This window comes from Mustela putorius, unplaced genomic scaffold (genome assembly GCF_011764305.1).
Source record: "Mustela putorius furo isolate JIRA1106 unplaced genomic scaffold, ASM1176430v1.1 tig00003972_pilon_pilon_pilon, whole genome shotgun sequence".
Taxonomy (NCBI): domain Eukaryota; kingdom Metazoa; phylum Chordata; class Mammalia; order Carnivora; family Mustelidae; genus Mustela; species Mustela putorius.
Window position 1 is genome coordinate 14,344,266 of NW_025422115.1, and position 23,275 is coordinate 14,367,540.

Consider the following 23,275-nt stretch of genomic DNA (forward strand, 5'->3'; position numbering starts at 1 on the left):
ACAAAACAAAAGGCAACATACTGAAAGGGAAAAGACATTTGCAAATGATACAACTGATAAAGTTTTAATATCCAAAATATAGGAAAAACTTACATAACTCAACACACACACACATACACACACATCCAATTTAAAAAATGGGCAGAAGACTTGAATAGATGTCCTCCAAAGAGGGCATACAGTTGGCCAACAGACACATCAAAAGATGTGAAAAAATTAATGAATACTGTTATGCTGAAAATAAATAAATTTAATTTTTAAAAAAAAAGATGTTCAACATCACTCATCATCAGGAAACACAAATTAAAACCACAATGAGATATCACCTAACCCAGTGGCTAAAATAAAAAAGAGAAGAAGTAAGAAGAGTTGGTAAGGATGTGGAGAAAAAGGAACCTTCAAGCACTAATGGTAGAAATGTAAATAGGTATAGCCATTGTGGAAAATGGTATGGAGATCCTCAAAAAAATTAAAAATAGAAATACCATATGATCCAGTAATTGCACTACTGGGTATTTACCAAAAGAAAGCAAAAACATTAATTCAGTTTGCTTTACTACCAAAAAAAAAAAAGCATTAATTCAAAATGATATATGCGCCCTTTTGTTTATTTTAATAATATTTACAATAACCAAGATATGGATGAAGCCCAAGTGTCCGACAGATAAATGGATAAGGAATATGTGGGGAGGTGAACCATGAGAGACTATGGACTCTGAAAAACAATCTGAGGGGTTTGCAGTGGCAGGGGGGTGGGAGGTTGGGGTACCAGGTGGTGGGTATTATAGAGGGCACAGATTGCATGGAGCACTGGGTGTGGTGAAAAAATAATGAATACTGTTAAGCTGAAAATAAATAAAAAATAAATTTAAAAAAAAGAATATGTGGGTGTGGGGGGTGTTTACATTTACATATAATGAAATATTACTCAGCCATAAAAAAGGACAAGATCTTGCCATCTGTGACAACATGGATGGTTTTAGAAGGTATTATGCTAAGTGAAATAAGTCAAAAAGAGAAAGACAAATAACAAATGATTTCATTCATATACGGAATCTAAAAAACAAAACAAATGAATAAACAAACAGAAAGCAGACTGAAACCTATAAATACAGAGAATAACTAATGGTTGCCAGAGGGAGGGAGGTAGAGGGATGGGCAAACTGGGTGAGGAGGAGTGGGAGATACAGTCTTCTAGTTACAGAATGTACAAAACATGGGAATAAAAGGTACAGCATAGAGAATATAGTCTGGTATTTCAAGAGCGTTCCATGGTGACAAATGGTAATACACTTGAAGACAGCATAACATATACATTTGTTGAAACACTGTGTTGTATATCTGAAATTAATGTACCATCCTATGTCAATTATACTCAAAAAGAGTAACAAATAAATGGGAATCAAAATGATACTTCTTTTTTAAAGCATGAGACATTGATTTAGCTATCCTAAACACAAATTGTTTTCTACATAATGGCCATATACAGCAAAGCTGACAACCCAAAATATGTTTTACAAGTTTCCCAATGACCATACATGGTATGTTTTAAACTGTTAAAAAGAATGACATTGGGGCGCCTGGGTGGCTCAGTGGGTTAAGCCGCTGCCTTCGGCTCAGGCCATGATCTCAGGGTCTTGGGATCAGGTCCCGCATCGGGCTCTCTGCTTGGCAGGGAGCCTGCTTCCCTCTCTCTCTCTCTCTCTCTCTCTCTCTCTGGCTGCCTCTCCGTCTACTTGTGATTTCTCTCTGTCAAATTAATAAAATAAAAAATCTTTAAAAAAAAAAATGACATTAAGTCTTTTAGTTCAGTGGCAAGCTCAATGCAACTATTCCATGAATCCTAGAAGATAAAGCAACTACAGAAAGTAAAGTCCCAAATGTACTCGGTTTAATTTCTCCACGGTGTGGGACAGTTGAAGTACCTGGCATCTTCTCAAGCTGTGAACCAATCAGTTACGGCAGGGTGTTAATAGTGTCAGAGCTCACCATCCTGGTGGTCCTTAGGGCCAGATCCCTATTTACACACTTTCACACAATTTACTGAATTTCATAGCAGACTCTGTGGCCAAATATTTGTCACATTTATGCAGGCAGCTGAGATCAGCAATCATGAAAAAACAATGCATGGCTGGGAAACATGTTGGGAAACACAATCTCCATAGTCAAGAACAGGTGGAGGATATGGAGGACACATCCCGGCCTACCCACCCCCAGCTTACAAGCTGCATGCCCCCAGGCAAAATCCTTATCCTCCCTGAAGTCCCTTCCTTCATCTACCTCTCAAGATTGATAGAAGGGTCAATAGAACAATGAGAGTGGGCCTCTCAGCATACAAACAGGTGCAATTTGGGCATGCAGATAGGTACATTTCTAATCAGGTCTACAAACAGTTTCAGAAAAGACAGGTACCCTAATGTAGACAAATAATAATACTATTATTTGATAGCTACAAATTGTCTTCTCACCTATGCATGAGCTTTCCCACAGACCATCTTAGTAGAAACCCATGCAAGGCTGTGTAGTGAGGGAAACAGAAAGAGACAAGGAGATAGTTGAATGGATGTGTCTGCCTCTGCTGGTGCCTCAGCTACCTCAGAGCATATCTGGAATGAGGATCTGATAGTCCTGGTCCCCAAGCCTTATTCTGTTCTTAGAGATGCCACTTTCAAATATGTGTCTCTCAACAAAACCTTTCTTTAAGTAAATGTACCTATAAAGCCCAGTAGACAAAGCAGGGAGAGAGCAAAAGTGCTCCAGTTCTGGCTAGACCATTCTCATGGTCCAACATAATGCCCTCAGTGTTCCCACATACATGCATGCCTAAGCCCTCCTCTGTGTGTGCAAGCATAGCCTTTCTACCACCACTACCAGAAACCCCCTTTCTCACAGCCTCAGGGTCCCAACTCACACCAGGCTGGACAGCAGTTTCCTGAAGGATGAGCCCTGGCACTAGAGCCAACCCTTCTAATAACATGTTTCATCACCAACTACCAGGGATAATATCAGTTTTTAAAACACCATGGTGGGGGGACACCTGGGTGGCTCAGTCAGTCAAGTATCTGCCTTCAGATCAGGCCATGATCCTGGGGTCCTGGGATCGAGTCCTCCATCAGGATCTCTGTTCAGCAGGGACTCTGCTTCTCCCTCTACCTGCTGCTCCCCCTCCCTGTACTCACTCTCTCTCTCTCTCTCTCTCTCTGTCAAATTAATTAATTAATTAATTATTTTAATAAATGAATAGATACATATAAAGATAGAGATAGATAGATGATGGGTATAGATAAATGATAAGGATAGATAGATAGATAGATAGATAGATAGAATGAATGAACAAACCCCACAGGAACTGCTAAAGTGAACTGATTCCATCTACAAACCGAGGTCATGCCATGAAGAACCCCCGCAACACAAACTAGAAGGAGTGTAGATAGATAAATGTTAGTCATTTATGTCTGTAATCGGGCTGTCCTGTAGCCCTACAGGTCCCATGCTGATTAGCAGTGCTTCCTTACGTATCTTCTAGGTCCTGGAGAAGATGTAGATAACCTTTCAGGAAAAGAACAGCCTGGCCAAATGTGAAAACCCTTCTTCCTCAACTTCATTCTGCTGGTTGGGAAGGATGCAGTGAGGCTGAGAACCGCCCCCAGCCCATCCCAGGGATGCTCTGTGCAACCATCACCCTGTGCCAGTGCCAGCACTCGAAGTCTTCCTACCTCAGCTTCAAAAGACGGAACCTGATATGAGCACTGTCCAGAGGTTTCCCCTTCTCTTGGGATCCAGAGGAACCAGCCAAGTCTTTGATCAGCAGGGATCCTCCCTCCCCCTCAGCTGAGCTGTTTCCCCAAGATTCTTCAGCAGTGATGAAATCTGGGTGGCAAATAGGCATGCGCCATGACCTGGAAAGCAAGTCTTTGTGGTTATTTTCACAGAAATAGTAGCATCACTAAAATAAGATTTCATTTCAGTGGTAAGTCTGAAATGTGAAACCAATTCTGGTTTTTAAAAGGACCACAGACATTTTAGTGCTGTCATACTGGTGGGACTTGGTCTTTCTTGACATCACAGAGCATTTAGCTTAAGGAAAATCATTTGAGGTCATGCATATGACCTCAAATAAAAACATTAGTTTGTTCTGAGTTCGGAACTTTCCAATAAAGCTGTTTCTGGCTCAGACCAACTCCAGTTCATTTCAGTATTTGCTTTCTCTTTGATTGTGCTGGAGTTCTCAATACCTAGTTGTCACACTTTTCTTGAAGGAGAATGAGTGGTATATGCCTACAGTTGTCTTTCCATAATAGAGCTATAGGGAAGATGGTCTACCTGGCTTTTCCATTCAACCTATACATGAGCATGAGCAAGAGTGGAGAACATCAGTGCTGGACTCGATGGGCCCAAGAACGGAATCTCTCTCTAGAAGGATGATTCAAAAGGCATCACAAACTTTTCTCAAAATGACATGTGGACACATCCATTTACTTTTAGTTGAATCTCTGGGCTTCTGAACAAACCTTCAGTTCAGATACACTTGACTCTAGTGAAGTTGCACTAAAGCCTAGTATTTTCATGTATTGCCAGGAATATTCATGGGATAACCACACTGACATAATGGGCTGTGATCTTAGAAACCAATGATGCCTCTCAAGCCCAACTAGCTCAACAGGTGTAACTGCTTTCAAACTGGTTTACAATAAGAAAAAAAAATAGTCTTATTCATAAAGAGAAGCCCAAAGATGGAAATTAGGCTATGTGAAACTAATGTGTAGCAATAACAAATGAATGCTGACCGTGCTGCAAACTAATCAATATTGAAAATAAAGAGTTTTGTGACTGGGAAATACTTACATGTAAGGAATGATTATCAGGACTCCCTCAACTGGTGAACAAATACAACTGTAATAAAAACTGAAACCAAGGAAACTTCTTTTAGAAGTGTCCAGAAGAAAGCTAACGCCAGTGTAACTAGAACAATGCTGTGCAATAGAACTCTCTGTGGCAATAGGCATCTTCTCTGTCCTCTCCAGCACGGTAGTCACACATGCTCATTGGCCACTTGAAGTGTGTAACTGAAGAACTGAATTTTTAACCTTACTTAATTTTAATTAATTTAACTTTGAATAATGCCTGTGACAAGTAGCTACTAGGCTGGTCAGTGCAGGTACACAGCCTGCACCAACCTTTATACCATCAGCTGCACATTCCTGCCCTCAAAACCTTGAAAGGAAGAAAACCTGACCCATGTTCTGTTCCTCTGTAGTGGTTTTTGGTATGAGGCACTTGGAGTTACTCTTAGAAAATATGTTGTAAGCCCTAACGAGTGACTGTGGAAGCAGAGGGAACAGCAGCAGAGTTCTTGTTCTCGAGCTATTGAATGCAATGGTGGGATAAGAGCGGGACCCCATAATCCCTGGGGGTAGGGCATAAGTTAGGAGCTAGGAAAGAATGTAACCCCCAGTCTCCTCTTTCTGCACCTGGCAATTGCCAGCCCATACAACCCACTCCTCCCTTATCCCATGACTGACTCCCTGCATGCCTTTGCACATGGGAAAATGCAAATTTGCTTCAAGATATTTGCCATCCCTTTGTACTTCTTACAGTTTCTTTTTATTTATTTATTTTCAGCATAACAGCATTCATTATTTTTGCCCTTTGTACTTCTTTCCCACACTTGGAGGCATCTGTCCTTGCATTTCTGACATAAATAAATAAATGAGCAAATAAATAAATAAATGGTATGTGCAGGACTCAGCTGCTGCTGCTCTCCATTGCAGAGGCAGCCCTGCACAACCGCTCAGATTGGTGTCCGAGAACTTTATTTCAGTGTGCAACGACAAGGAACAGCTTGGCATCCCAGGTCATGTTTCTGTGCTCCATGTGCCCAGGACAAATGCTTACACATTATGCTTTTCCAATGAAACATGAGTTCTTTTAGTTTTTAATTTTTCAGTGTAACAGAATTCATTGTTTATGCACCACATGCAATGCTCCATACAATATGTGCCCTCCACAGTACCCACCACCTGGCTCCCCCAACCTCCCACACCCCGCCCCTTCAAAACCCTCAGACTATTTTTCAGAGGCCATAGTCTCTCATCTCCCCTTCCAATTTCCCCCAACTCCCTTCTCCTCTCATTCTCCCCATGTCCTCCATGTCATTTGTTATGCTCCACAAATAAGTGAAACCATATGATAATTGACTCTCTCTGCTTGACTTATTTCACTCAGCATAATCTCTTCCAGTCCTGTCCATGTTACTACAAAAGTTGAGTGTTCATCCTTTCTGATGGAGACATAATACTCCATAGTGTATATGGACCCCATCTTCCTTATCCATTCATCCCTTGAAGGGCACCTTGGTTCTTTCCACAATTTGGCAACCGTGGCCATTGCTGCTATAAACATTGGGGTACAGATGGTCCTTCTTTTCACTACATCTGCATTGGGCTAAATACCCAGGAGTGCAATTGCAGGGTCATAGGGAAGCTCTGTTTTTAATTTCTTGAGAGAATTCCACACTGTTCTCCAAATTGGCTGCACCAACCTTCCCACCCCCAGTGTAAGAGGGTTCTCCTTTCTCCACATCCTCTCTAACACACGTTGTTTCCTGTCTTGCTAATTTTGGCCATTCTAACTGGTGTAAGGTGGTATCTCAATGTGGTTTTCATTTGAATCTCCCTGATGGTTAGTGATGATGAACATTTTTTCATGTATCTGATAGCCATTTGTATGTCTTCATTGGAAAACTTTCTGTTCATATCTTCTGCCCATTTTTTGATAGGATTATCTGTTTTGTGTGTGTTGAGTTTGGGGAGTTCTTGAGCAATCTATACTTTTAATGCCAGGCTGATCAAAATTCCACTGGTATTTTTCAAAGAGCTGGAGCAAATAATCCTAAAATTTGTATGGAATCAGAAGAGACTCCGAATTGTTAAGGAAATGTTGAAAGAGGAAAACAAAACTGGTGGCATCACGTTGCTGATGCCACCTTGGTGGCATGCCACCATGTAGCTTTACTACAAAGCTGTGATCACCAAGACAGCATGGTATTCATAAAAACAGACACATAGACCAGTGGAACAGAGAGACAGGATAGGGACCCTCAACTCTATGGTCAAATAATCTTCGACAAAGCAGGAAAAAAATATACAGTGGAAAAAAGTCTATTTCAATAAATGGTGCTGGGAAAATTGGACAGCTATATGTAGAAGAATGAAACTCAACCATTCTCTTACACCATACACAAAGATAAACTCAAAAACCTCAACATGAGACAGGAATCCCTCAGAATCCTAGAGGAGAACATAGGTAGTAACCTCTTCGATAACAGCCACAGCAACTTCTTTCAAGATATGTCTCCAAAGGCAAAGGAAACAAAAGCAAAAATGAACTTTTGGGACTTCATCAAGATCAAAAGCTTCTGTACAGCAAAGGAAATAGTCAACAAAACAAAGGGGCAACCCACGGAATGGGAGAAGATATTTGCAAATGACAGTACAGACAAAAGGCTGATATCCAGGATCTATAAAGAACTTCTCAAACTCAACACACACAAAACAGATAATCCTATCAAAAAATGGCCAAAATACATGAACAGACACATCTCCAAAGAAGATATACAAATGGCTATCAGACACATGAAAAAATGTTCATCGCTAGCCATCAGGGAGATTCAAATGAAAACCACATTGAGATACCACCTTACACCAGTTAGAATGGCCAAAATTAGCAAGACAGGAAACAACGTGTGTTAGAGAGGATGTGGAGAAAGGAGAACCCTCTTACACTGGGGGTGGGAAGGTTGGTGCAGCCAATTTGGAGAACAGTGTGGAATTCTCTCAAGAAATTAAAAACAGAGCTTCCCTATGACCCTGCAATTGCACTCCTGGGTATTTAGCCCAATGCAGATGTAGTGAAAAGAAGGACCATCTGTACCCCAATGTTTATAGCAGCAATGGCCACGGTTGCCAAATTGTGGAAAGAACCAAGGTGCCCTTCAAGGGATGAATGGATAAGGAAGATGGGGTCCATATACACTATGGAGTATTATGTCTCCATAAGAAAGGATGAACACTCAACTTTTGTAGTAACATGGACAGGACTGGAAGAGATTATGCTGAGTGAAATAAGTCAAGCAGAGAGAGTCAATTATCATATGGTTTCACTTATTTGTGGAGCATAACAAATGACATGGAGGACATGGGGAGAATGAGAGGAGAAGGGAGCTGAGGGAAATTGGGAGGGGAGGTGAACCATGAGAGACTATGGCCTCTGAAAAATAGTCTGAGGGTTTTGAAGAGGCGGGGTGTGGTGGGTTGGGGGAACCAGGTGGTGGGTATTGGGGAGGGCACATATTGCATGGAGCACTGCGTGTGGTGCAAAAACAATGAATACTGTTACGCTGAAAAGAAATTTAAAAAAAAAAAAAAAACCTCAATCTTTATCTCAAAAGAAAAAAAAGTATAGATTGCTCTAGGCAGTATAGACATTTTAACAATGTTTATTCTTCCGATCCAAGAGCATGGAATGGTCTTCCATCTTTTTGTGTCTTCTTCAATTTCTTTCAAGAGTGTTCTGTAGTTCCTCGAGTACAGATCCTTTACCTCTTTGGTTAGGTTTATTCCCAGGTATCTTGTGGTTCTTGGTGCTATAGTAAATGGAATCAATTCTCTAATTTCCCTTTATGTGTTTTCATTGTTAGTGTATAAGAAAGCAACTGATTTTTGTACATTGACTTTGTATCCTGCCACTTTACTGAATTGTTGCATGAGTTCTAGTAGTTTGGGGGTGGAGTCATTTTGTTTTTCCATATAAAGTATCATGTCATCTGTGAAGAGAGAGAGTTTGACTTCTTCATTGCCAATTTGGATACCTTTTATTTCTCTTTGTTGTCTGATTTCTGTTGCTAGGACTTCTAATACTATGTTGAACAAGAGTGGTGAGAGTGGGCATCCTTGTCGTGTTCCTGATCTCAACGCGAAGGCTGTCAGCTTTTTCCCAATGAGGATGATATTTGTTGTGGGTTTTTCATGGTTTATCGAGTAATTCAAATGAAAGAAGTAAAGGAATTGATGTTTTAAGTGTTTGTTTTTAAAGTTATGTATTAGGAGAAATGGAGAAAAAATAAGTTATCCTCCTGGTTGCAGGGGCTGTGCTGGACACTAGGATGTGAGACGAAGAAAAGGTAGGCTGGTAGGCATAACTATGGAACATAAGGCATGTTCTAAAGTATGGGTAAGAGTGTGGTATTTAAGAGCACAGAAGAATTGACTCTTGATGGATTTGGGAGGGGAACCAATGGTGACATTTGAGCCCCTCTGAGTGAGACTTCCCTGGAGAGCAATAAGGGGAGGAAGTTTGTCTAGTCAATGGCCTTAGTGGGAACTTTTGCAGGAAGACACAACTTGTCATCAGGAATCTCCCTGAGGGAGCCAGACTGTCCCTACACTGGGAGGTGATTAAACCCATATTCTTTCACCCTATCTAAATGGAGTGAGTCTTCAGCAACTGAGCCTAGAAATCCACATTGCATACAAGTACCCCCCAAAATTCTGATACACTCTATAAAGTATGAAGTCCCCCCCACAATGTTTGCAGACAGGGCTGAAAAGAGGGTGGGCAACTCCTTAGAGGATGGGAGGGAGGGAGGTGTAGGTAACACAGCAGCCTGCCTGCTGATGCAGGTGCATGGGGTCAGGCGACAGGAAAGGAAGGGTCTGTCACAAAGCCACCAAGTTTGCAATGTGTGGGATGTGAGGGGATACTGAGCAGGCAGTTCAGGCTTCCAGAAAGTTTGTCTGCAAAAAGAAAAAGAGATGAGCTTGGATACCTGGATCAGGGCCCTTTATCCTAGGGGACAGAGTTATCCTCCAGATCAGCTCTGATCAGAGAGTCCAGAACAATCCTATCTGTCCCCAGTAGGACCTTCAAACTTGCAGGAAGTGGAGGTTCCTCTTAAATCATACATTTTCAATCTCATCGCTAAACATGTGAGACAGATAATCCTTTGTGGTGGAGAAGTGTCCTGTGCTTTGCAAGATGTTAAGCAGCATCCCTGCCCTTTACCCTTAAATGCCAGTAGTACCCCTGCTCCAGCAGTTACAACAAAAAATAACTCTGGACTGTGTCTTCCTCACCCAGCTCAGAATCCCTGGCCTGGTAAGATGGCCCATCAGAGCTGTGTACATGCATGAATGTGTACACGTGTTATTTAAGGGAACAGAGATATGCTCAAGGAAATTCACAAGCTATAGACTACAACTACTAGAATCATGAATGTATGCTACATTGAACTGACAAGGATCTGGCAGAGACCAAACAATATGTCAGGTGAAAATTCACATCTCAGGGAGAAATTCTCCAACATAAATGCCAAGGGCAATGCTCAGAGATTTCTTATTTTACAAGTGGGTTGGGGGGAAACTCACCTTTTCTCTTGTGAGGAATTTCTCAGCAAAGGGGTGTTTTCTGTAAAATAGGGGTCTTTTGACCTGGAACTGAAGAACTGAGGTAAAGAAGAGTGAGACCTGAAAGACACAGTGAAGGAAAAAGGATCACCAACACAAAAATGGTGGAAGTGTTCACTGGTAATTGGGGCTATATCCAAGAACATGCCTGAAATTCAGTGATAAATTTTACATAAGTTATAACTGAATTTTAAAAAGCTATAGTTTAAAAGAGACCATTAGAAACAACTCTCCTAAAAAAAAAAAAAAAAAGAAAGAAAGAAAGAAAGAAAGAAAGAAAAGGGAAGAAAAAAAGAAACAACTCTCCTCGCCAGCATAAACCAGGTTGGCAATGCAAAACAGAAACACATAAGAAACCAGACACTGTAGGAGTAATACTTTCAGGCTTTGCAATTCCATGCAGAACTTTTCATGGAGAAAACTGTTCAAAGTCTGATGGGCCTTTTTATACTCGGAAAATTCTACTTCCTAAGATCACAGTATTTAAATATCATACATTTAAAATATCCTACTGGAAAAAAAAAATCCTACTGGCTCCCCATTGAAGACCAGCAAAACTCAGCACCCACGGGGTCAAAATGAAATGATAAAATGGCAACGATGGCTCTCTCATGGGGATGGAAGCCACAAGTGAAACAAAGCAAAGCTTCACACTATAGGGACACCCCCTCCACTGGGCTGGCCTGCACTAGAGGAAGGGCTACCATAAACTTATCCAAATCAGGAGCTCAAGAGAGCACAAGAGAGCCCACAAACATATGGTCCTCATTCAAGGACACATGATGTGTAAAAGCAACCAGCTTTTCATGAAAAGCTGCAGTAATAATTTTCATTATTAACTGTTGGGAATATGTCATTTTACACACAAATACATTGCCTTTCCTAAAGGATCCCAGGCCACACAGAGCTGCTGTGGATGCCGTGAAACACTCACCAGGGACAATAACAGTAAAGGCAGAGAAAGGAAAAAAAATATATTTCCACCCTCTTTCTCCTTTCATTCCAGCATGCACCTGTGACAACAGACAATAAGACACTGGTCTCATGGGTGGATAAAACCAGGGCCCTGAGCTGTGCCCAACCACACCTACCATTCCACACCAGAGCCTGGAAGGGAGTCTGTCTTGGGCCACCAATGTGTTCTCTGAGTACACCTCTGGGCAGCCCTGCATACTTTACTGGGGAACACAGATAAGAGAGGACTCTGTCTTCAGGAGCTTAAATAGCCAGGAAGAAGAGCACAGCAGAGAACAAGGTATAGAATAGATGCCCTAACTAGCACACATGAGAGCAAGGATGGAAGACGAATTCCACTTGAGTGATTTAATAATTTATACACTTTAACTGTTAGCTGTTCAAAGTGATTTAAACAATTAGTTGGGTTTTAAATTTTTCATGTCTCATAACTGTAAATGAAGAAGGGCCTTAGGCACATTTAGATAAATGTCTCAATGAGTCAACTAATAACCAGTGTTTTCCATTACTCCCTGAGGTGGTCTGTTAGATAGCATTCCTGGGAAAGGTGACTGTTACCGAGACCTCACTCACATTATTTAACCACTCTGAGCTTCCATTTTCTCAGCTGTATAATGTGGATTAAAAGGAAAAACTCACTAAAGTGAGTCACACTAAATTAGGAGATATAAATGGTAAGCATAGTTTCAATTCAATTCAATTATTTCTATAACACTGTGAGCCTCTTATGAATGGCGGCCATGATATTTCCATCTTGTTTTATCGGGTACCTTGACTGGTACCCTGTTCAATGTCAGTGCTTAAACACTTAATGAATTCATTTAATCCCAGTAATCATAGCTTATTTGCATGAGTTGCCTTTTTGACTCCATGAAACAGTTTTGTAAATCATTATCAGATCAATAATGTGCTCAGAAATACCACCTACCCTCTGAAGAGCAGAGCATGTTCAAGAGAGTGGAGGTGCCATTGCTCCTTAGAAAGCATTATCCACAGGCTCTCAGCAAAGCTCATGGCAGTGCCACATTGTGCAATGCTGAGAATTCACCTTATGGCCACGAAGGAAAAAAATCAAAAATGGGGAAAAGTCAAAAGTCCATTTTATTTTCTCTGAGGTGAACACATCTGGAAGATATGAGAGAAACCCTCTCGGGAGATATAAAAGCCCTTTCTGGAGAAATAAAAGAACTAAAATCTAACCAAGTTGAAATCAAAAAAGCTATTAATGAGGTACAATCAAAAATGGAGGCTCTCACTGCTAGGATAAATGAGGCAGAAGAAAGAATTAGTGATATAGAAGACCAAATGACAGAGAATAAAGAAGCTGAGCAAAAGAGGGACAGATGGCTGATTTCATTTTTTAACATTTCTATTGCACTTTGTTTACACACAGTATTTTATAATTGTAGTTAAGTATATAGGAAGTAGTTTCTAAGTTTTTTAATATTTAGTTATGATTCTAAAGAGCCAAAAATAAAATTAGTTTTGCTGGGAAATTTCCCAAAGGCTTCAGGCTATTCCAAATTTAAATTTAATTTTACATTGTCCAGGCATTATTTTCCATTGTTCCCAGTCCATTTCATTTTTGGAAAGAAGGGAGGCTCAGAGAGGGCTTCAGACCAAGTTACTTCACAGGATCCCTGCCCTTCTGTCCTGGAATACAGAAAACTCACAAACTGCATATAGAAAAGATTCAGGATTACCCAAGAAACGTATTTCACAGTGATTTTTCTTTCTGACTTAATTAAGGTAAAAAATATTAATGAGATCTATATTATCCCTGAACTTTTTTCCTTCTGAAAAAAAAAATCTCATTGACATTTCTCTGACTTCATATCTAAGCCCAGGTTGTTGTCAAAATTCACAAAATTCAAGTGTCTATTTTCCTAGTGTCTCAACAACTCTGTGTATACATGTGTAAAATTCATATATGCCTGTAAACTTATAAGCAGGCAATACTTATTTGGATAATTTGGAAACTACAGAAGAGAATAACGGATAAAATTATTATATATAATTCTGTATTTCAAAGATACAAGCTTATCTATAGATGGTTACCAGAGGGGAGGTGGGTGGGGGATGGGTGAAATAGGTGATGGAGATTAAGGGGTGCCCTTGTCATGAGGAGCACCAGGTGTTGTGTGGAAGTGTTGAATTACCATATTGAGAATATTACAATGTTTGTTAACTAAGTGGAATTTAAGTAAAGAGCTAAAAAATAAAAAATAAAGAACTTCCTTTCAATCTTTAGTTTTCTACATATAAATGAATAGTTTTAAAGTAGCACTTGATGTTATATGCAACTAACAAATTGTTGAACACTACTTCTAAAACTAATGATGTACTATATGTTGGCTAATTGAACATAATAAAAAAAATAATAAAGTCATCCTCAAATATGAGTTTCCAGACATACATTCAAACAAATAAGTTGCTTTGTTCTCTAATTGTTTAACTTAGATAAGTCATTAACATTTCTGTGTTATTAAATGTTATTCTACAATATTCATATTCCCTTACGTGGATCCCCATATTAAGCATAACCATTCTCTGCTATTGGAAATTTAGGGAATTTCTACTTCTTTACTAATATAAGTAACAAACATTATGAAAGTCCTAGTAGATAAGTCTTTGTATGTGCCTCCAAAAGTTTCCTAGGACAGAATCCTAGAAGTGGAGTCACTGGGAAAGAAGTATCTTGGTGCTTATGGTCCACAGAGAGCCTTACTATGCCTTTCAGTTATAGAAGAGAACAAATCCTTGTCCCCAAAGCCCTGGGTATTAGCCACATTTTATTTTTATTTCTTTTTTGTTTTGTTTTTTAAATATTTTGTTTTATCTGTGGAGAAACAGATGAGTCATATGTGGGTGACACCTGTCTTAGGAGCTTATGACACACTTTTTGGGTTTCTTTTTGGCATTTTTTTTTAATTTTTTCAATTTATTTGTTTTCAGAAAAACAGTATTCATTATTTTTTCACCACACCTAGTGCTCCATGCAATCCGTGCCCTCTATAATACCCACCACCTGGTACCCCAACCTCCCATCCCCCCGCCACTTCAAACCCCTCAGATTGTTTTTCAGAGTCCATAGTCTCTCATGATTCACCTCCCCTTCCAATTTACCCCAACTCCCTTCTCCTCTCTAACACCCCTTGTCCCTTAAGCAGTAAATTTTAAACAGCTAGAATTGATTCAGGTCCACCATTATCAAGAAACCTTGCTGCCATGATTGTAAATAAGACCCATCAATGCCAACCCGCAAGATGGATACAGTGTGTTTGCAACACCTCCCAGCCCTCAACTGTCTATAACCGTTATCTTAGCTCCAGACACCCTAGTTCTTTCTAGATCCAAACACTGGGTAGTCCTATGGTGTTTATGTCATTTTATCAAGGAAAAAAGTATCTAAGAATGTTAAAAATATTAAATACCTAATAAACACTTCTGAGAAGATTCACATTTCTAAAGACCAGATATGAGACAATGATTAATGCAAAGAACATGCTGGAGAGGTAATGGTTTGATCATCAGTGTAGAGAAATAGGTTTGATCTCATTCTTTCTCAATCTCTGTATCATGTAGACACCATCAATACAGGACAGAAGCCAGCTCTGCTTGGCAGGGAATCCAGAGCCAGTAACAAGGAGTACAAAATGATGCCACTGCCTTCCTCTGTCTCTCTTTCCCTCTCTATCTCTGACTCTTGTTTCTGGCCTATTTTATCCTGGATTCACTGGTCCAAGATACCTTTCCAGAAGGAAAAAAGCAAACCAGCAGGCTAGGAAAAGCTGGATTTGCCCCAAAAGTGATCACACGGACAATAGCCAAGTGTGTCCATTGACAGAAAGCAGATCTGAGGAAGGAAAGTGAGCAGCAAACCTGCCACCCACTCATGTGCCATTTTTTAGAAGATTTGGGAGGAAACTGTGATTTCTCACCCAGATATACACAGAGCTTCAGAGAAACTATCCTTGTTCTCTGCAAGCATAACTGGGCTTTTAAGTTTATTTAACTGCAAAAAAGAAAACCTATAGCTCAGGCTGCTCAGAGACAATGTCTATAATCAGTTGTAATCATGAAGGCTGTTTCCCACTTCCTCAGCCTAACACACCACTAGTTATTTTCTGCAAGATTTAAAAAATAAGTCCATAAAAAATTATAAATCTATGATAATGGGTACACAATGTAGAAAAAGGTAATTTGTGATATCGATAACAAAGGGCGGCAGAACTACAGAGAAGCAGAATTTTTGTATGCAGTTGAAGTTAAGTTGGTATCAATTCAAATTAGGTTGTTATAACTTTAGAATGTCATACATAATTGTCACTGTAAACATAAAGAAAATATAATAAAACATACACCAAGAAAATGAGAAGGGAATCAAAACATGTCACTACAAAAGTCAACTAAACACGAAGGAAGGCAGTAATGAAGGAAATGAGGGACAAAACAGAAAACAAAATGCCAAAAGTAGTTCTGTTTTTATGAATGATAACCTTAAATACCTTAAATATACTAAACTTATCAATCAAAAGGCATATATGGACATTGGGGAGGGTATGTACTTTGGTGAGTGCTGTGAAGTGTGTAAACCTGGTGATTCACAGACCTGTACCCCTGGGGATAAAAATATGTTTATAGAAAATAAAAAATTTAAAAAAAAAGGCATATAATCAAAGGGATTAAAACGGAAACAAAACAAAAAATATGACTCAACTATATGCTGTCAATAACAATTGTAAATAATATACACCAAACATCAGAGCTCCAAAAGATATGAGGCAGACAACTTATAATTGAAGGGATAGATAGTTCCACAATAATGACTAGAGACTTCAATGCCCCACTCTCAATAATGGTTAGAAATCAAACAAAAGATACATATGGATCTGGAGGCCTCACACTACACTATAGACCAACTGGACCTAAAAAACCTACAGAGAGCAATCTACCCAACAACAGCAAAATTATACATTTCTCTCTAGTACACATGTAACATTTGCCAAGATCGACCATATGTTATGCCATGAAACCAGTTTTAATAAATTTTAAAAGACTGGAATAATACAATGTATCTTTTCTGATCATAGTAAAATTAACTATTTTTAAATCAATAGCAAATCAGGGTGCCTGGGTGGCTCAGTGGGTTAAGCCGCTGCCTTCGGCTCGGGTCATGATCTCAGGGTCCTGGGATTGAGTCCCGCATCGGGCTCTCTGCTCAGCAGGGAGCCTGCTTCCTTCTCTCTCTCTCTGCCTGCCTCTCAGTGTACTTGTAATTTCTCTCTGTCAAATAAATAAATAAAATCTTTAAAAAAAATCAATAGCAAATCAATAAAATATCTATTTTATAGCTAGTTTTATAGCTATTTTATAGCTATAGGGAATAGAAATTCCCTAAATTTCCAATTTATTGCTATTTAAATCAATAGCAAAAGGAAAACTGAAAAATTCACAAATACATGAAAATTAAACCAAACACTCAACCAACCAATGGGTGAAAGAAGAAATCACAAGGGAAATTAGAAAATATCTTCTGTGGGCTGAATTGTGTATGCCCTCCAACCAAAAAAGCCCCTCATACGTTGAAGTTTTAACCCCCAATATCTTATATATAACTGTGTTTGGAGTTATCTTTAAATAGGTGATTAAGTTAGATGAGGTCATTAGGGTGGATTCTAATCCAATTTGACTACTGTCCTTGTAAGAAGAGGAAATTTGATACAGAAAGAGACACCAAAGATTCATGTACAATAACAGTGTGTAGGGGCAATAGGAAGGCAGCCATCTGCATGCCAAGGAGAGAGGTATTTGAGGCAACTGACCTTGTCAGCACCGTGATCTTGGACTTACAGCCTCCAGAACTATGAGGAAATAAATTTCTGTTGTTTAAAATGCCCTTTCCATGTCACTTTGTTATGGCAGCCCTAGCAAACTAATACAGTTTAAGACAAATGCCCTGAGACAAATGACAATGAAAATGCAACAGACCAAAATTTATAGGATGAACCGAAAGCAGTACTAAGAGGGACACTTATAGCTGTAAGTATTTACATTTAAACAGAAGAAAGATCTCAAATCAACAACCTAAATTTATACCTTAAAAAAATTGAAAGTGAAAAATAAACTAAACCCAAAATCTGAAAGAAGTAAGAAAATAAATATGAGAGGTGACTAATAAAATAAAGATGAGAAAAGCTATAGAGAAAATCAGTGAAACCAAAAGTAGGTTCTTTACAAAGATCAATAAAATTGACACATCTTTAGCTAGATTGACTAAGAAAAAAAGAGAGAAACTCAAATCACTAAAATCAGAAATGAGAGCAGGAATATTACTACCATTTTACAGGGGGGAAAAAAGATTATAAGAGCATAGTTTGAATGATTGTATGTTAACAAATTGGATAACCTAGTCAAAATGGGTAAATTCCTATCTATACACAACCTACCAACACTGAAAATGAAGAAAAAGAAAAATCTGAATAGACCTACAACTATTAAGAAATAGAATCAGATGAGATCGGGTGCGTTCAGGGTGGTATGGCCAGAGAGAGAGTCAATTATCATATGGTTTCACTTATTTGTGGGGCATAACAAATAGCATGGAGGACATGGGGAGTTAGAGGAGAAGGGAGTTGGGGGAAATTGGAAGGGGAGGTGAATCATGAGAGACTATGGACTCTGAAAAACAATCTGAGGGGTTTGAAGTGGCAGGGGGTGGGAGGTTGGGGTACCAGGTGGTGGGCATTATAGAGAGCATGGATTGCATGGAGCACTGGGTGTGGTGAAAAAATAATGAATACTGTTATGCTGAAAATAAATAAATTTAATTTAAAAAAAAAAAAGAAATAGAATCAGTAGTCAAAAACCTCCCAACATGTATTACATGGAGCGCTAGGTGTGGTACATAAACAATGAATTCTGGAACACTGAAAAGAAACTTAAAAAAATAAATAAAATTTAAAAAAAAAAAACTTCCCAACAACAACAAAAAGCCCTGAACCAGACTGCTTGGCTGATGCACTCTACCAAAGGTTTAAGGAAGGAGTAACATCACCTCCTCAAACTCTCTTAAAAAACTGAAAAAGAGGGGACACTTATTCAGTGAGGTTAGCATTACCTTGATATCAAAGACACTACAAGAGCAGAAAACCACAGACCAACATCCCTGGTGAATACTGATGCAAAAAATCCTCAGCAAAATACTAGCAAGTCAGTTCAGCAGCATATTAAAAGGATTATACACTATGACCAAGGGGAATTAATTCCTGGTATTCGAGGATGGTTCAAAATATGAAAATCAATTGATGAAACACACATTAACAGAGTGAAGGAAAAAAACACATGATCATCTATTGATGCAGAAAAGTATATGACAAAATTCAACACACTTTCCTTATAAAAATATTCAGCAATTAAGAATAAAAGGAAACTACAACACAATAAAGGCCATAAAAAACAGCTAACATCATACCCAAAGGTGAAATACTGAAAGATTTTCCTTTAAGATGAACAATTTGAGAATACCTGTTTTGCTTCTAACCACAGTGTAGTACTGAAAGCTCTAGCCAGATCAATTAGTCAAGAAAAAGAAATAAAATGCATCCAAATTGGAAAGAAATGCATAAAATTATCTCTGTTCATAGATGACATGATCTTATATGTAGAATATTCTACACACAACTGTTAGAACTAATAAATTCAAATTCAGCAAAGTTGGAAGGTACAAAATCAATATACAATAGAATATTCATACAGATGAAATTTTACACAGCAGTGTAACTGGATGTACTACAGCTAAAGAAAGCAATATGGGTAAGTGTTAGGTACATAATGTTGAGTGAAGAAAGGAATTCACGGAAGAATACATGTAAGATGTAACTTCTATAAAGCTTAAAAATAAGCTTGTTTAGGATCCTTTTACATGGTTTTAGATAGAATAAATAAAGAGATGGGGAGAGAGAGAGAGAGATGTGTATACAAACACACACACAGAGGAATTATAAATACAAAGTTCCAGGAAGTAGTCCCCGTATTAGGAAGCAAAGGGATCAGGCAAAAGAGGTGCCAATTGGTTTATGAAAATTAAACTTCATAACTTACCGATATTCACTCAAATGTGGAATATAAGAAATAATGAAGAAGATCATGGGGGATTAAAAAGTAACTTACTGACACATCACATATATTATTTTGTCTACATAAAATATTACATGCTATTTTATTTTATTTTTATTTAAATTCAATCTGTCAACATATAGTTAAATCATTAGTTTCAGATGCTGTGTTCAATAATTTATCAGTTGCATATAACTACTTTATTTTATTTTTTTAAAAGATTTTATTTATTTATTTGAAAGAGAGAGAGATCACATGCAGGCAGAGAGGAAGGCAGAGAGAAAGAAGGAAGCAGGCTCCCTGCTGAGCAGAGAGCCCGATGTGAAGCTCAATCCCAGGACCCTGAGTTCATGACCTGAGCCAAAGACAGAGGCTTAACGCACTGAGCCACCCGGGCACCCGTTTTCTTTTTCTTTTCTTTTTTTTAAGATTTTATTTATTTAACTTTATTTTATTTTTTAAAAGATTTTATTTATTTATTTAACAGAGAGAGAGAAACAGCAGAGAGAGAAGGAGAAGCAGACTCCCTGCTGAGCAGGGATCCGAAAGTGGGACCTGATTCCAGGACCTTGGGATCACAACCTGAGCCAAAGGCAGATGCTTCACTAACTGAGCCACTCAGGCACCCCCATATAACTATTTTTTTTATAAACATATATTTTTATCCCCAGGGGTACAGGTCTGTGAATCACCAGGTTTACACACTTCACAGCACTCACCAAATCACATACCCTCCCCAATGTCCATAATCCCACCCCCTTCTCCCAAACGCCCTGCCCCCGGCAACCCTCAGTTTGTTTTGTGAGATTAAGAGTCACTTATGGTTTGTCTCCCTCCCAATCCCATCTTGTTTCATTTATTCTTCTACCCACTTAAGCCTCCATGTTGCATCACCACTTCCTCATATCAGGGAGATCATATGATAGTTGTCTTTCTCTGCTTGACTCATTTCGCTAAGCATGATACGCTCTAATTCCATCCATGTTGTTGCAAATGGCAAGATTTCATTTCTTTTGATGGCTGCATAGTATTCCATTGTGTATATATACCACATCTTCTTGATCCATTCATCTGTTGATGGACATCTAGGTTCTTTCCATAGTTTGGCTATTGTGGACATTGCTGCTATAAACATTCGGGTGCATGTGTCCCTTTGGATCACTACATTTGTATCTTTAGGGTAAATACCCAATAGTGCAATTGCTGGGTCATAGGGCAGTTCTATTTTCAACATTTTGAGGAACCTCCATGCTGTTTTCCAGAGTGGCTGCACCAGCTTGCATTCCCACCAACAGTGTAGGAGGGTTCCCCTTTCTCCGCATCCTCGCCAGCATCTGTCATTTCCTGACTTGTTGATTTTAGCCATTCTAACTGGTGTGAGGTGATATCTCAAAACCACAATGAGATATCACCCATATAACTATTTAAAAGGAAAAATGAATTTATCAATTGTAACAGAAGGGAAGTTATACACAGAAAAGAAATAACATAGAGATGATCAGGTAGAAAATTGGAATTCAAAAAATGGTAAGATGGAAAGCTGTACTGATATCCTGAAATAAAGAATGAAAATAATATATTCTCATAATATATTTAAAATATGTATCTCATGATATCTTCAAGTAACTGATTGTTTCCACTTATCATTCCTAGTTAGTCTAGGAAATAATTATTTTTAAAAGCCTCCTAAAACCAAGCAAGCCAAAGGGGAAAATAGGTATTACAGAACCACTTAAGTTTCAAAAGAGTCACCAAACCAAGAGGTCCTGTACATTATGCAGAAATAGAAAAAGGGAATTTTAAAAATTCATTCTTTATAAATAAATAGTCCTGTCACTTTCTGTTTGCCAAAATAATGTTCATGTTAATCTTTGTTTAAACAACTAGTTTTGCTACAGATGGTGCAACTTGATATTAAAAAGAATTTCTAGATACTGTTTAAAAATTTTCCCATAATATGTGTAAGTACAGTTAACACAAGAATGTTAAATATGAATGGATATTACTCATCACACAAAGGGTTAACAGGATACCCAAAGGCTTGGGGAAGTCTTTTTGACAGAGGTTTACCAGGACAATTTAAGGATTTACTTGAATTAAAAACAATCAGATGCATTTAAGATCCAATTTGAATTATTTCCCCCAAGGAAAATAGTTCAAATAGCTAGTTGGCCTGGTGGTGTGATTTTTGCAGTCTACAGTTCAGGTTTGTAGTTTAAAAAGATGGGCTTGCAACAGTCAGGTGGTGACTGGGCCCAGTGAGGCATACAAAGTAGACATATTAGTAATAAAGCCAAGCATGCGTGGTTGTCCTTAGCCAGCTTGCAGCAGAAGACGGTGATTGTTCAGTATAGCCCCCCAAAAAATCACAATAAAAAAAGACTGGTGCCCATTTTTTCCAGGGTTAACACAAATGTAGCAAGATAGAAGTGCTGGTCCTTGGGCTAAGTAATACTTTGGATGTAAAAGATGCAATCCCTTTTTTCAAAGCAGATGGTTGGAATGGGAAAGAATTCCATTTGGAAAATTCACTGCAGTATAAAAAGTGTTAAAATCTCTTGGGGTGCCTGGGTGGCTCAGTGGGTTAAGCCGCTGCCTTCGGCTCAGGTCATGATCCCAGGGTCCTGGGATCGAGTCCCGCATCGGGCTCTCTGCTCAGCAGGGAGCCTGCTTCCTTCTCTCTCTCTCTGCCTGCCTCTCAGTGTACTTGTAATTTCTCTCTGTCAAATAAATAAATAAAATCTTTAAAAAAAAAAAAAAAAAAAAAAAAAAGTGTTAAAATCTCAACCAAATAAGCAAAAAATCCGTTTTGGAAAGATTCTTTTAATCAGAAAAAAACCTGTGAGAGGAAATCAGACTAACATTCACTCCAATTGGCTGGAAAATTCAGAAAATAAATCATTAACATTGGATAGGCTTATGACAAGTCTGGTTTTTTTTTTAATATAATTTTTTATTTTTTATAAACATATATTTTTATCCCCAGGGGTACAGGTCTGTGAATCACCAGGTTTACACACTTCACAGCACTCACCAAAACACATACCCTCCCCAATGTCCATAATACCACCCCCTTCTCCCAAACCCCCTCCCCCCAGCAACCCTCAGTTTGTTTTGTGAGATTAAGAGTCACTTATGGTTTGTCTCCCTCCCAATCCCATCTTCTTTCATTTATTCTTCTCCTACCCACTTAAGGAAGTGGTGATGCGACAAGTCTGGTTTTTAAAGAGATAAGTCATTTCTATTCTATTACCTAAAAAAACAAAAGTATACTCCTCCCAAAACAAACCAGAGAGACTTGTGTGTTTTCAAGGGAGATGATATAAGACCTCACGTTAATGAAAGGAGTATGGGCCCTGAGAAAAAAGCTAGATTTTTTTCTTTCATAGTCATTTTTCCCAGGTAGACCAATGAATGTGTGAGTCCAAGGATAAAAAAAATCAGCATTGTTAATAGGAATACAGATTAACTGTAAGTGTCTTAATATATTACCGTATGAAACATAAGATCATATTATTTTGATGGGTTAGACAGCTCTCTGGAAGACCATTTTATACTTTTTGTTAATATTTTTGATACTGTGTGTGCATGTATACCATATGCTCAGCAGTGATATCCCATATAAGAAAAAGGAAGGCTATTTTTAACAAACTTTTCTGACCTACCTTTAATTTGAAATCAACAAGATATTCAAGTGTACATGGCAGATTTAGTTCCTA

General features: G+C 38.6%; 1 protein-coding gene across 2 annotated transcripts in view; it reads right to left on the reverse strand.

Annotated features, from left to right (window-relative positions):
• Positions 1-23,275, reverse strand: part of OCA2 (OCA2 melanosomal transmembrane protein) — a 388,170-nt gene that overhangs the window by 306,800 nt on the left and 58,095 nt on the right. For both annotated transcript variants that reach the window (XM_045070700.1, XM_045070701.1), the window contains 2 exons: positions 10,425-10,523; positions 3,717-3,899 (listed from right to left, as the gene is read on the reverse strand). In XM_045070700.1, the coding sequence (XP_044926635.1) occupies positions 3,717-3,899; positions 10,425-10,523 (282 nt within the window). The remainder of the gene's footprint in view (positions 1-3,716; positions 3,900-10,424; positions 10,524-23,275) is intronic.